Here is a 15,028-nt window from a genome sequence, read left to right as displayed (position 1 = left end):
CATGGGTGGGAATAAAGATATGCATCTGTTGGTCACAGATAAAATGGGTTTCACAATGGGCCTCAGGATCTCGTCGCGGTATTTTTGTGCATTGAAATTGCCATCGATAAAATGCAATTGTGTTCGTTGTCCGTAGCTTATCAAATCAAATGTATTTATATAGCCCTTCGTACATCAGCTGATATCTCAAAGTGCTGTACAGAAACCCAGCCTAAAACCCCAATGCAGGTGTAGAAGCACGGTGGCTGGGAAACTCCCTAGAAAGGCCAGAACCTAGGAAGAAACCTAGAGAGGAACCAGGCTATGAGGGGTGGCCAGTCCTCTTCTGGCTGTGCCAGGTGGAGATTATAACAGAACATGGCCAAGATGTTCAAATGTTCATAAATAACCAGCATGGTCAAATACTAATAATCACAGTAGTTGTCGAGGGTGCAGCAAGTCAGCACCTCAGGAGTAAATGTCATTTGGCTTTTCATAGCCGATCATTAAGAGTATCTCTACCACTCCTGCCGTCTCTAGAGAGTTGAAAACAGCCTGCCCATACCATAACCCCACCTCCACCAGGTGTCACTCTGTTCACAACATTGACATCAGCAAACCGCTCACACACGAGGCCATACACGCGGTCTGCGGCTGTGAGGCCGGTTGGAGGTACTGCCAAATCCTCTAAAACGATGTTGGAGGTGGCTTATGGTAGAGAAATGAACATTACATTTTCTGCCAAAAGCTCTGGTGGAAATTCCTGCAGTCAGCATGCCAATTGCACGCTTCCTCAAAACTTGAGACATCTGTTGCATTGTGTTGTGACAACTGCACATTTTAGATGTGCCTTATTTTTTTCACCAGCACAAGGTGCACCTGTGTAATGATCATGCTGTTTAATCATCTTCTTGATATGCAACACCTGTCAGGTGGATGGAATATCTTGGAAAAGGAGAAATGCTCACAAACAGATGTAAACAAATTTGTGCACAATCTGAGAAATATGCTTTTTTTGCATATTGAACATTTCTGGGATCTTTTATTTCAGCTCATTGAACCAATACCTTACATGTTGCATTTATTTTTGTTCAGTGTATAAAGATAGACATGTCTGGTTTCTAAAGGTAGAATCAGTGGCGCAGCGGTCTAAGTCACTGCATCTCAGTGCTAGAGGCGTCCCTACAGACATCCTGGTTCGAATCCAGGCTGTATCACAACTGGACATGATTGGGAGTCCCATAGGGCAGCGCACAATTGGCCCAGCTTCGTCTGGGGTAGGCTGTCATTGTAAATAAGAATATATTCTTAACTGACTTGCGTAGTTAAATAAAGGTTCAATATATATATATATATATATATATATATATATAGACAAACCGAAGCAGCCGTTAACTGTGTTACATTAAAGTGGCTGGTGAGAAATTACATGAATGCTAAATAAGGATTTCTGAGCTGCAGAATAAAATGACACTGACGTAATCCATTTGCATCGTAGGGCAGAATTCAATGCCGTTCTTTGAAAGAATTCTCTGGCCTTTTGGCCTCTGTCGGCCTGCTGCACAAAAGACCCAAATGGCTCTGGCAAACAAATTGAGCACAAAGAAAAGGATTCAATGACCTGACGACTGAGTGTTCTTACCAAAAGTTCCAATTTACCAAAAGGTTTTGGCATTAGATTAGAATGGCTTCAGAATGTAAGGGGTGAAAAAACACTGACAAAATGCACATTTATAATAGATGCTTCATGTGTTGACTACCTGCATTGCTCATCAACTCTTGACTGTCTTCACCCGTCTTTATAGCTCTTAGTCTTATGCACACTAATACGCTGTTCTTGTGGTGTTGGAAATGAAAGCTACAAGAGCCCATGTAGAAATACTGACACATTGTTTATTTGGTTGACGTCGTTATGAGTGACCTTCCTTAAGGCATTACTTCAGTCTCACACACCATCACCTCAACACGTGGCAGCACTGGACCGCAAAGGCACTGTGGAATAGCAGTGCCCTGCTGACCTGAAGAGTGTTAAAGACAGAGGGTTGACCTCCCCACTGCTAATCTCCCACAGTACGCAAACAGAGTAGAGGGGGTGAAGCGGCTCCTTTTTAAGCTCCTTTTTCTACGACCGACTGAACCGCAGATAAACCTCTCTTGATTGATTTCGGGAGTATATTTATTGGTATTGCACACAGCGGTATGAGAAGATTAAGGTCGTTTTGAGGAACCCATCATTTGAGGATTAAAGGACTATCTGGTGCAGGTTCCTTCCATATGGTGGTAGACACAGTGAACCTGGTATGCCTCCTCTGTTTATGCACTGCTCTCACATCTCCCACACATTATACAAGCAGAGGTCAGATCCATCCACAACACCCTCCTCTTATCCGAGCGGGATTCTTCTCTGTCTGGTGGAGAGAGTTTGTTTTCAACTCATTTTTTAAAAACAAGCTCTCTCTGACAGTTGTTGGTTTTTTTTCGGCAAAAGAAAAACTAAACAAGAGGAAAAGTGTTTCTTGGGAAAAGGGAGAAGAAAAATTGAGGAAGAGGAGAGACGATGACAAGCTCTGGAAAGGCACGGCGGAGTGCCTCCTTGAATCAATCAACCAGGGGGAGGGACAAGCACTTCATCAATCCAGCCTATGCCAGCCTTTCCTCCCCGTTTTACAACAATCAGACGGCTGATGAAAAGCAGCCTGTGGAACCACAGGAGATGAGGGGAGGGAGGTTGGGGTGGTTGTGGTGGGTCTCAGCTGTGCAAGCCGGAGTGGGCGGAGTACGGGGGGGGTTGAAGTTGAGGAGCAGGTGCAGATGTGAGGAGATTGGAGGGACACTTAGGACCCTACTCAAACCCCCCCACTATAACGGAAACAACCTCTTCTTAAAAATGTACTGTACTGTATGTGTGTGGTTGTATAATATACCCATCAAAACAAGGAATCACCACATTCCTTTGACATGTGTAATGAGACAAACCGAAATGGCCCCGAGTGTAAAACACTGTTACTGAGAGCAGCCCGACTCAGATTCTTGACATCTACCACAGTACAGAGATGGCTGGGAGTGACTCTTAAGTAAATTGTCACGTTCCAAAGCAGAGCGCAGGCCATTTGTGGCTCCTCTGAGTGTCCGAATGGAAAACAAACTATCAGGCACCTCTGGTCTGAGGTGAACAAACACAAATCTCCCCAAATAAAGTAGAGGTAGAGTCAGTGGGGATGAAAAAGTGAGACCTAGCATGCTTTAACCCCTGACCTGAGTGAGTTAGTTGTTCAGCCAGTTAAAAGACAGGGTAAAAGCAGTACAAACAGCTACCAAAGAGCCACGAGATAGGGAGATGTTTGCGTAGCCTAACTAAGGGTTACAGTCCGGTAAGAGGGAGAGTGTCCAATGTAATACCCATCTGTCATGATAAATACCGTAGCCTGTCACTTTGCTAATTGACTTGGAGATGAAACAGAGGAAATAAAGTGCCTTGACCTTTTCACTGCCCCCCTCTGACAAAGGACAGGCCAATCGGATTAGGAATAAGAATAACATGTAATTGAATAGGATCTCTAAAGGACAGACACTGTCTGGTTTTATGTAGGGGTGCATTAAGGGACTTAGCCTTCAAAGGTTTGTGTAACAACAACACTGCCAGTAGACTTAGAGAGCCCTCAAACACAACAAACAATTAATACCAGAGTTAAAAATTTAAAAAAAAATAAAAAAAATGTTATGAGATGGTAGGTTGAAAGGAAATGTCACCCTGGACCCCAACATAGTCTTCATTTCAGCGACCCATTCACTGTAGTGACGAAGGCTGTTGCCTTATAGAATCCAGAGTCAGGGAAGTTACTCAAATTATAATAAAGTGATAGAAAGTGAAAAGGGGCTAGAGTTCAAGAAACTGGCCCATCACTAATGATTAACCAGAGCGTGCCAACCCAACCCTACCCTCCCCACCACTCCTTTGTGATTTTTGAAATGAGTTTTATAGTTGAGACGTAATTTAACTGTAAATGTGCCATGAACACAACCACTCATGATGTTGTCATCTGATTGTCAAACAAATCACTACCTTCACACATTTAGCCAAAATAATTCCAGCATCCGATGAGTGCACGTGTGTTATTTCGTTCAATTCGCAAGTGGATGAAACTACCTCAACCGAGAAAGCTTCCAGGTGAGCGAAACAGCCACCCTCTGTCTTACTATATGAATCCCATGTATCTGATGCTGTCTAGACAAAATATATATATATAAAAAAGGTATGACATGCCATACTCTTTTTGGCCAGACAGCATCAGATACATGGGCTACACATATGTCCTCTGCCTCAACAAAGATGACAGTATTATCAGCAGCACCAGTCTTTTTACTACAGAAATGCGTATTGTATCTCCCTAGAGTCTAAGGGCCCGAGGCTGGGTTTCTACTAAGCTAGCCATGTCAAGAACCAGGCTTGCCTAGTTCATGGCAGAAAAATTGCTAAAAAATGGGTGAGTCCCAGTGTAAATCAGTGACACCTCACTACACGTCAAACCAATCAAATGCCTTGCTTGGGCGGAGCACCAATAGTGCTCACTAGATTAGTGTCATTGGTGCAACAGTGCGTGACGATTCTTTTTTACAGTCTATGGTGAGGATGGCCGGGAAATCGCAGATTAAAACCCCATCAAAATATGTTGACGTATGCCGATTGTGTATAGAGCACACTTCTGACAAAACACAATTAAGCTTTTCGTCCATTTTCTGCAATGGTGCAAACTAGCATACGGAACAACTCTCTGCAAAATATGTCAATCCCTGTCTGAAAACAGTGACAAACATAACACGTAGCACCAACGGGCATGTGGTTGGAAGGTTCTTGAAATGTAGCATCCAATAAAATCTTTGTCGCTGGGAGTCAGCAGACCATTCTTAAAAGTTTTTGCAATACAACATTCTTTAGACTTCCAAGGGAGGCGTGACAGTGACGTGACTAAGCTAGCATATGGAATTGTTTTAAGATTGTCATACCAAGGATAATTTAGCTATTTGATTCAGAATTGTAAGACCCCTGTATGTATAAAAAATTATATTGAAAAAAATGATGTTGAAACATTGAATTTGACCTTACTGCTATTAGCCCAAATAAACACAATGAATAACTGATAGTCAAGATGTTTATCAAAAGGAAGTATGTTTTGAAGTATTAGTCCTGTATCCGAGTGATATAAGAAAGCTTATTTTACCGTGGAATTACCTGTATACATTGAACGTGGAAATGCGCTATTCAGTTCTAGAAATGTTTCGGCTCGGTACCGGCTTATTAGCGTTCGGACACTACAGACGTTTTAGTGAGAAGACAGATTTTTGAGAGGTCTCCTGGTCTGACAAACACCTCTGTAGCTCTGCCACCTTCCACCGCAGATGCAGAAGGCCGATATCGGCGGATGCGGGGGATTGAGACGCAGCCCGTGCAGATAGAGTTATCTTAAAACAGATGTTGATGGGGATTCTTTATGTATTATGCCTCGAGCAGAGCCTGGCGGCACCTCTAGCCCCTTGATGATGTGAGGCCTGAGGCAATTGTCTCTTCTGCCCAATGGCAAGTCCGCCAGTGCTAACATCTCACCCTAGACATTCAGCAGTCTATCATTAGGATGTAATTGGCTGATTGTATGCTATAGGAAGCATTCATATCACACATGCACACTACAGCTATATTGCGGTGCTTTTTTCCCATTAGCACTTTATCTGGTCTCTGCAACCTTGGACGTCATGTGTGTGTGCACGTGTAAGTAATTGAAGGCATCCACTGTGTTTGCCGTAGTTTAAACGGCAGGTGGTGAATCAGCAGTAGTCACGCCTTGCAGCAAAGCAGATTCAAATGAATGAAGACAACATGGTATTAAGGACGCATGGTTTCACCTACAGTTGAAGTCGGAAGTTTACATAAACCTTAGCCAAATACATTTAAAGTCAGTTTTTCACAATTTCGGACATATAATCCTAGTAAAAATTCCCTGTCTTAGGTCAGTTAGGATCCCCACTTTATTTTAAGAATGAATGTGAAATGTCAGAATAATAGTAGAAAGAATTATTTCTTTCAGCTTTTATTTCTTTCATCACATTCCCAGTGGGTCAGAAGTTTGCATTCGCTCAATTAGTATTTGGTAGCATTGCCTTTTGTTTAAATTGTTTAACTCGGGTCAAACGTTTCAGGTAGCCTTCCACAAGCTTCCCACAATAAGTTGGGTGAATTTTGGCCCATCCCTCCTGACAGAGCTGGTGTAACTGAGTCAGGTTTGTAGGCCTCCTTGCGCACACACACTTTTTCAGTTCTGCCCACAAATCTTCTATGGGATTGAGGTCAGGGCTTTGTGATGGCCACTCCAATACCTTGACTTTGTTGTCCTTTAGCCATTTTGCCACAACTTTGGAAGTATGCTTGGGGTCATTGTCCATTTGGAAGACCCATTTGCGAACAAGCTTTAAACTTCCTGACTGATGTCTTCAGATGTTGCTTCAATATATCCACATCAGTTTCCATCCTCATGATGCCATCTATTTTGTGAAGTGCACCAGTCCCTTCTGCAGCGAAGCACCCCACAACATGATGCTGCCACTCCGTGCTTCACGGTTGGGATGGTGTTCTTCAGCTTGCAAGCCTCCCCCTTTTTCCTCCAAACATAACAATGGTCTATATGGCCAAACATTTCTATTTTTGTTTCATCAGACCAGAGGACATTTTTCCAAAAAGTCCGATCTTTGTCCCCATGTGCAGTTGCAAACCGTAGTCTGGCAGTGGCTTCTTACTTGCTGAGCGACCTTTCAGGTTATGTTGATATAGGACTCGTTTTACTGTTGATATAGATACTTTTGAACCTGTTTCCTCCAGCATCTTCACAAGGTCCTTTGCTGTTGTTCTGGGATTGATTTGCACTTTTCGTACCAAAGTACATTCATCTCTAGGAGACAGAATGCGTCTTCTTCCCAAGAGGTATGACAACTGTTTGGTCCCATGGTGTTTATACTTGCCTACTATTGTTTGTACAGATGAACAAGGTACCTTCAGGCATTTGGAAATTGCTCCCAAGGATGAACCAGACTTGTGGAGGTCTACAACGTTTTCCTGAGGTCTTGGCTGATTTCTTTTGATTTTCCCAGGATGTCAAGCAAAGAGGTATGGAGTTTGAAGGTAGGCCTTGAAATACATCCACAGGTACACCTACAACTGACTCAAATGATGTCAATTAGCCTATCACAAGCTTCTAAAGCCATGACATCATTTTATGGAATTTTCCAAACTGTTTAAAGTCACAGTCAACTAATCTGTCTAAACAATTGTTGGAAACATTACTTGTGTCATGCACAAAGTAGATGTCCTAACTGACTTGCCAAAACTATAGTTTGTTAACAGGAAATTTGTGGAGTGGTTGAAAAACAAGTTTTAATGACTCCAACCTAAGTGTATCTAAACTTCCGACTTCAACTGTTCATTTATTTTGCAGCGACAGGCCTTCTCTGCTAAATTATTGCCACCACTCCCCAAAAAGGTAAGAATTTTTGAGGATGGTAAAAATGTTTTCAGTTTAAACTTAAAACAACTACAACACATACAGTGCCTTCAGAAATAATTCACACCCCTTGACTTGTTTTTGTTGTTACAACCTGAATTGAAAATTAATTGTAAAAATATTTATTTTTGTCATTGGCCTACACACAATACAACATAATGTCGAAGTGGAATAAAGTTTTTCAAATTATTTTACAAATTCATAAAAAATTGTCTTCAGTCAACTCCTTTGTTATGGCCTAAAGTTCAGCAGTAAAATTTGATCTCAACAAGTCACATAATAAGTTGCATGGACTCACCCTGTATGCAATAATAGAGTTTAACATGATTTTTGAATGACTACTTCATCTCTGTACTCCACACATGCAGATAATTGTAAGGTCCCTCAGTTGAGCAGTGAATTTCAAACATATATTCAACCACAAAGACCAGGGAGGTTTTCCAATGCCTAGCAAACAAGGGAACCTATTGGTAGATGGGTAAAATACTTGAGATATGGGTCTGTACACAAGCATTTGTTCCAAACTAACTCAATTCAAGCATGGTCCACAGACCGATGCTGCATGCTAATAATATTGTTACACTGATTTTCTTTTTCCTATAGTAACATTGACAAAAAAAATGAGTGCACTTCTGAGTGCACTTCTGGTTATTTCTATGGGGAGCACACTGTGTCAGAGGAAAAAAAAGTATCATCGTATTGATGTATATCCCATGATAAAAGTATACCAAATCCATCTTTGGTTCTCTAGTTTTAGCCAGGACAACAGGTGTAAAAATATTATTATTTCTATTCCCTCCCTCCATACATTCCCTCTCTCCTCAATCCTCAGATGACAGAAAGGCCACATCTCGACCTCTAAGAAGATCTGAGGCAGCCCACTCTGTCTCCCTGTGTGTGTTTAAAATGACACCTAATATCTCTGTCTGATCACCAATTATGCCATTATAAGAGTTGTGTGTGTGTGTGTGTGTGTGTGTGTGTGACGTACTTCTGCATGGTGAGGGCCAGGTTGAAGCTGGCAGACTTGATCTTGTTCTGGGCCTCTAGGTGGGTCATGCCTTCAGTGCTGACCCCGTCGATGGCCACGATGATGTCACCCTGGATCAGGTTGCCCTGCTGTGCCTTACTCCCTGGGGTGATCTGTGGACGGTCAGCACACACATAGGTCAATCATAATGTGCTTTGTCAAATGGACACTAGTGCTAAGCGATTAACCAAAATGTCTAAACATTAAAAAATAAAATACAAAAAACAGCTAATTGACAGACATCAGTTCAATTATTATAATAACATTTTGTTCTGTTTTATTCTGTGAGCTTGATGGTCAGTTTCTATAGAGAGAAATTAGATCAACCCCGAACTTTGAAATTTAGTAAGGAGTTGTAGTTTCCAACAGGCCAATATTCTACATAGTTCAGTGCAAAAAATGTGGTGATTAACTACAATGACCATAATCCATGGTCCGCCCGCTTACTTGCACGGTCTCGGTCTGTGTGGAGCAGACACTAAGAGCTTGTTGAATGAGATACAACGCACGAGAGGGATAAAATCAGTTGCATTGCAGGACTTCCTCTACCTGAAAATACATGATGTAAGTGATTGATAGTTGGTATTCAACAGTCATAAAAGTATGCCTTATTTACTATCACTTAATCACAGCAGAGAAGTAAATATCTTAGGTCAATGAAATGGGAATGGAATTGATCAATGGTGTTATGAGTGAGCTGCTGTCACGTAGGGCTCGGCTTAAGTCTCTCAGAGGTGCAAAGCCTCCTCCCAATCACAGTCAGGTGGAGCCCGACAACCTGTTTACACTGGACACAATACGAGGACACAAGTGTACAGGCAGGCCTCCATGTCTAATCTTTGACAGCTGACTACATAACCTAACATGCGGAATATTCTGTGATTATTACATTATCTCAGTTGTAGTACAGTATGTTATTATGGGTGTAGAAGACTGAACTTGGACGATCAGTTCATCAGTAATCACGGTCACACTTTATTTGGATAGTCCAGAAAGTCCATCTGTAGATGCTCAATAGATGGTCATACTATCACCAAACTATCTGTTGATAAGCAACTACGTGCTATGGTTCAGTTTAGAATAAGGGTTACGTTTAGGGTTAGGATAAGGGTTAAGGTTAGGGTTCGGGTTAGTAGATACACTATATATACACAAAAGTATTTGGACATACCTTGAAATTAGTGGACTCTGCTATTTCAGCCACACCCATTGCTGACAGGTGTATAAAAGCACACAGCCATGCGATCTCCATAGACAAAACATTGGCAGTCAAATGGCCTTACTGAAGAGCTCAGTGACTTTCAACGTGGCATCATCATAGGATGCCACCTTTCCAACAAGTCAGTTCATCAAATTTCTGCCCTGCTAGACCTGGTCAACTGGGTTGTTATTGGAAACGTCTCTGAGCATTTAAAAAAAAACTAATTTTAGTCATTTAGCAGATGCTCTTATCCAGAGCAATTAGGGTTAAGTACCTAGCTCAAGGGCACATCGGCAGATTTCATCTAGTCAGCTTCAGGATTCGAACCAGCAATCTTTCATTTACTGGCCCAACCTCTTGACCACTAGGCTACCACCCAGCCACAACAACAATGGCTCAGCCGCAAAGTGGTAGGCCACAGAAGTTCCAAACTGCTTCTGGAAGCAACGTCAGCAAAAAAATTGTTTGTCGGGAGCTTCATGAAATGGGTTTCCATGGCCGAGCAGCCGCACACAAGCCTAAGATCACCATGCGCTCGGCTGGAGTGGTGTAAAGCTCACCGCCATTGGACTCTGGAGCAGTGGGAACGCGTTCTCTGGAGTGATGAATCACGCTTCACCGTCTGGCAGTCCGACAGACTAATCTGTCCCCGCAGCAATGTTCCAACATCTAGTGGAAAGCCTTCCCAGAAGAGTTGGGGCTGTTATAGCAGCAAAGGCGGGGACCAACTCCATATTAATGCCCATGATGTTGGAATGAGATGTTTGACGAGCAGGTATCCACATACTTTTGGTCATGTAGTGTAGTTAGTTGAAATGTTAATGATACGCCATCTGTAGATGCTCTACAGACTAATCTAAATAAAGTGTTAGCTAACTCTCTCTCCTCTGCTCTCATCCTTCTAGACCTATCGGCTGCCTTCGATACTGTGAACCATCAGATCCTCCTCTCCACCCTCTCCGAGTTGGGCATCTCCGGCGCGGCCCACGCTTGGATTGCGTCCTACCTGACAGGTCGCTCCTACCAGGTGGCGTGGCGAGAATCTGTCTCCTCACCACGAGCTCTCACCACTGGCGTCCCCCAGGGCTCTGTTCTAGGCCCTCTCCTATTCTCGCTATACACCAAGTCACTTGGCTCTGTCATAACCTCACATGGTCTCTCCTATCATTGCTATGCAGACGACACACAATTAATCTTCTCCTTTCCCCCTTCTGATGACCAGGTGGCGAATCGCATCTCTGCATGTCTGGCAGACATATCAGTGTGGATGACGGATCACCACCTCAAGCTGAACCTCGGCAAGACGGAGCTGCTCTTCCTCCCGGGAAGGACTGCCCGCTCCATGATCTCGCCATCACGGTTGACAACTCCATTGTGTCCTCCTCCCAGAGCGCTAAGAACCTTGGCGTGATCCTGACAACACCCTGTCGTTCTCAACTAACATCAAGGCGGTGGCCCGTTCTTGTAGGTTCATGCTCTACAACATCCGCAGAGTACGACCCTGCCTCACACAGGAAGCAGCACAGGTCCTAATCCAGGCACTTGTCATCTCCCGTCTGGATTACTGCAACTGGCTGTTGGCTGGGCTCCCTGCCTGTGCCATTAAACCCCTACAACTCATCCAGAACGCCGCAGCCCGTCTGGTGTTCAACCTTCCCAAGTTCTCTCACGTCACCCCGCTCCTCCGCTCTCTCCACTGGCTTCCAGTTGAAGCTCGCATCCGCTACAAGACCATGGTGCTTGCCTACGGAGCTGTGAGGGGAACGGCACCTCAGTACCTCCAGGCTCTGATCAGGCCCTACACCCAAACAAGGGCACTGCGTTCATCCACCTCTGGCCTGCTCGCCTCCCTACCACTGAGGAAGTACAGTTCCCGCGCAGCCCAGTCAAAACTGTTCGCTGCTCTGGCCCCCCAATGGTGGAACAAACTCCCTCACGACGCCAGGACAGCGGAGTCAATCACCACCTTCCGGAGACACCTGAAACCCCACCTCTTTCAGGAATACCTAGGATAGGATAAAGTAATCCTTCTCACCCCCTCCCTTAAAAGATTTAGATGCACTATTGTAAAGTGGCTGTTCCACTGGATGTCTTAAGGTGAACGCACCAATTTGTAAGTCGCTCTGGATAAGAGCGTCTGCTAAATTACTTAAATGTAAATGTAAATGTAGTCACCAATGCGATTCATGCCTCCAAACAAACCAGGAAACATCTAATTAAGTGCCCAGGATCATTAGTACACTGGAAACTCTCTGTCATTTCCACCATTTAATGATGAAACTAGGGGAGAAAGGATGGGGAGGCTTCCAGACCACTCATTAGCCGAATTATCAGAGGCAGGGTTTTATTTATTTTTATTTTTGCCTACCCCCTCTTTAACCCTCCAGTTTTGACACCATCTGCCCTCATTTAAAAAACCACCCTCGCCCCAAAATATCCCTCCTGATAAAAACCCTTACCTCACCTAATCTCATGGTCTTTATCCCCATCTTTTACTCCCAGGAGTAGTACACAGTAATTGGCAGCTTCCTGTTCAAACTGCCTGACATTTCTTACTTACTCACTTTTCACATTCCCGCAATAGTTTCCATCATTCAGGAAGAGAGGAATAAAAGAGCGAGAGAAGTGAGAGCTCTCATAAAGCAATCTAACTGACTAAATCCCTTGAGTGAAAAATGAAAGTCAGGGTGGCTTATTCATTATTACTGTTAAAAGAACGTGGAATAACATTGCAACAATAGGGTCTGTGTGCACTTTCATCAAAGTGAAGAGAGTGAGTCGGCTGTAGACCGAGACACACTTCATTCATTAGAATGAGATTTGTATTTATTTTATTGAACCTTTATTTAACTAGGCAAGTCAGTTTAAGAAAAAAATCTTATTCACAATGACGGCCTACCCCAGCCAAACCCGGACGATGCTGGGCCAATTGTGCCTCGCTCTATGGGACTCCCAATCACGTCCGGATGTGATTCAGCCTGAATTCGAATCAGGGACTGTAGTGACACCTCTTGCACTGAGATGCAGTGCCTTAGACCGCTGCGCCACTCGGAAGCCAAGATGAATGGGCACAGACTTCACAGAGAAGAGAGAAATGCAAATGAGCACAGAAAATGGAGAAGTGAATGGGCACTGACTTCAGAGAAGTGCAAATAAGATTTCAAAATCAAAGTAAACTTTAGCATTAAGGGGTTTAGTATCTGTGATTGCTACAACCATTTATGGACTGTTAAATTAATGATATATAGCCATAGACGTTTTTAAGAATATAACTTATAACTGTCTATGAGTTCGAGAGTGGTTACATTTCTCCCGCCCCATCCCTCAGCTGTTTACCAAAAATACAAACAATTGAGTAATCACACACTGTTGCAGACCCGTTTGAGTGTGTTGTTGAAATTTCTCCACTAATCAGTTACATCCAGGGGGGCTTTTCAGCTGTGCATTTTGGGAAACAAGCACCCCCACCCGACAACCCACCCAGCCAAGCAGCCATTCCCTCACATGAGTCAAGCTGAAGTGATGCACAACAAATCTGTGGTTTTGAAAAGCAGTAGCATCTCTTTACTTTTAGTTATAGACGAGTATCCTCGGGAGGAGCACTCCCCGCCCCCCCTCTTCCTTGTCACTCCTCACAGTTCTATGAATGAAACTAATTCAAATTGGCCTACACCTCATTCCGGTAAAAAAAAACAGACTGTCCCACAGCGGTGCAGAAGGCTGTCTGAGGCTGGTATCAAGCTCCACCAGCCATCTCGGTCTGTTGCCTTCAAATATATTCCTCTCTCGCTATCTCTTCCACTCTCCCCCTCCTTTCCCCTCTTTTAATTCCCTTCTTCTTACTCCTTCTCTCTATCCCATTATCTCGCTCCCTTTCTCACACCCCGCTCTCCCTCTTTTTCTCTCCCTCTACTCATCACTCTCTCCTTCCCTCCCTCCATCCCTCTCTGAGTGAAAAAATTAAATGGGTCCCTGTCTGTATCTCCCTGGGGAGCTCAGTTATCACTAGGCACGTGCAAGACAGCCTGTAACTAGCTGGTGAGACCACTGTGAAGAGCTCATTTAAAAACACACACCAACAGGGAACTGGAACTAACCGGTGTTGGAAAATATATTCTCAGGGCCTTCAGAAAGTATTCACACACCCCTTGATTTTACATTGTCGTGTTACAAGGTTGGATTAAAAAGTATTTAATTGTCCTTTTTTGTCAACGATCGACACAAAATACTCTAATGTCAAAGTGGAAGAAGAATTCTAACATAGGTAAAACATGTATAACAAATAAAAACACTAATATATCTTGATTACATAAGTATTCAACCCCCGGGGTCAAATCATGTTAGAATCACCTTTGGCAGCGTGAGTCTTTCTTGGTAAGTCTCTAAGAGCTTTGCCCACCTGGATTGTACAATATTTACACATTATATATTTTTTCAAGTAGGTTGTTGATCATTGCTAGACAGCCATTTTCAAGTCTTGCCATAGATTTTGAAGCTGATTTAAGTCACAACTGTAACTAGGCCACTTGGTACGCAACTCGAGTGTATATTTGACCTTGTGTGTTTTAGGTTATTGTCCTTCTGAAAGGTGATTTTGCCACCCAGTGTCTGTTGGAAAGCAGACTGAACCAGGTTTTCCTCTAGGATTGTGCCTGTGCTTAGTTTATTCCATTTATTTTCATCCTAAAAACTCCTTAGTCCTTATCGATGACAAGCATACCCATAACATGATCCAGCCACCACCATGTTTGAAAATATGAAGAGTGGTACTCAATGATGTGTTGTGTTAGATTTGCCCCAAACACAATGCTTTGTATTCAGGATAACAATTTATTTTCCACAATATTTTTTATTTATGTTCAGGCTTCCTCTTTGCACTGTCATTTAGGTTAGTATTTCAGGGCAACTACAATGTTGTTGATCCATCCTAAAAATGTTTTATATCACAGCCATTACACTCTAACACCATTGGCCTCATAGTGAAATCCCTAAGCGGTTTCCTCCCTCTTCGGCTACTGAGTTAGGAAGGAGGCCTGTATCTTTGTAGTGACTGTGTGTATTGATACACCATCCAAAGTGTAATTAATAACTTCACTATGCTTAAAGGGATATTCAATGTCTGCTTTTTTCTACCCATCTACCAATAGTGTTCTTCTTTGTAAAGGCATTGGAAAACCTCCCTGGTCTTTGTGGTTAAATCTGTGTTTGAAATGACCGTGTTTGACCTTACAGATAATTGTATCTGTGGGGTACAGAGATGAGATGGTGTTT

The 15,028-nt window shown here is 43.1% G+C and overlaps 1 protein-coding gene across 1 annotated transcript in view; it reads right to left on the bottom strand.

Annotated features, from left to right (window-relative positions):
* LOC115136525 (LIM domain-binding protein 3-like) overlaps positions 1-15,028 on the bottom strand; it is a 62,668-nt gene that overhangs the window by 33,125 nt on the left and 14,515 nt on the right. Inside the window, 1 exon segment of the mRNA XM_065023240.1 lies at positions 8,518-8,669. Coding sequence (XP_064879312.1) covers positions 8,518-8,669 — 152 coding nt within the window.

This window comes from Oncorhynchus nerka, linkage group LG10 (genome assembly GCF_034236695.1).
Source record: "Oncorhynchus nerka isolate Pitt River linkage group LG10, Oner_Uvic_2.0, whole genome shotgun sequence".
Lineage (NCBI taxonomy): Eukaryota > Metazoa > Chordata > Actinopteri > Salmoniformes > Salmonidae > Oncorhynchus > Oncorhynchus nerka.
Note: the sequence above shows the minus strand (reverse complement) of the source record. Positions and strands in the feature narration are given on the sequence as shown.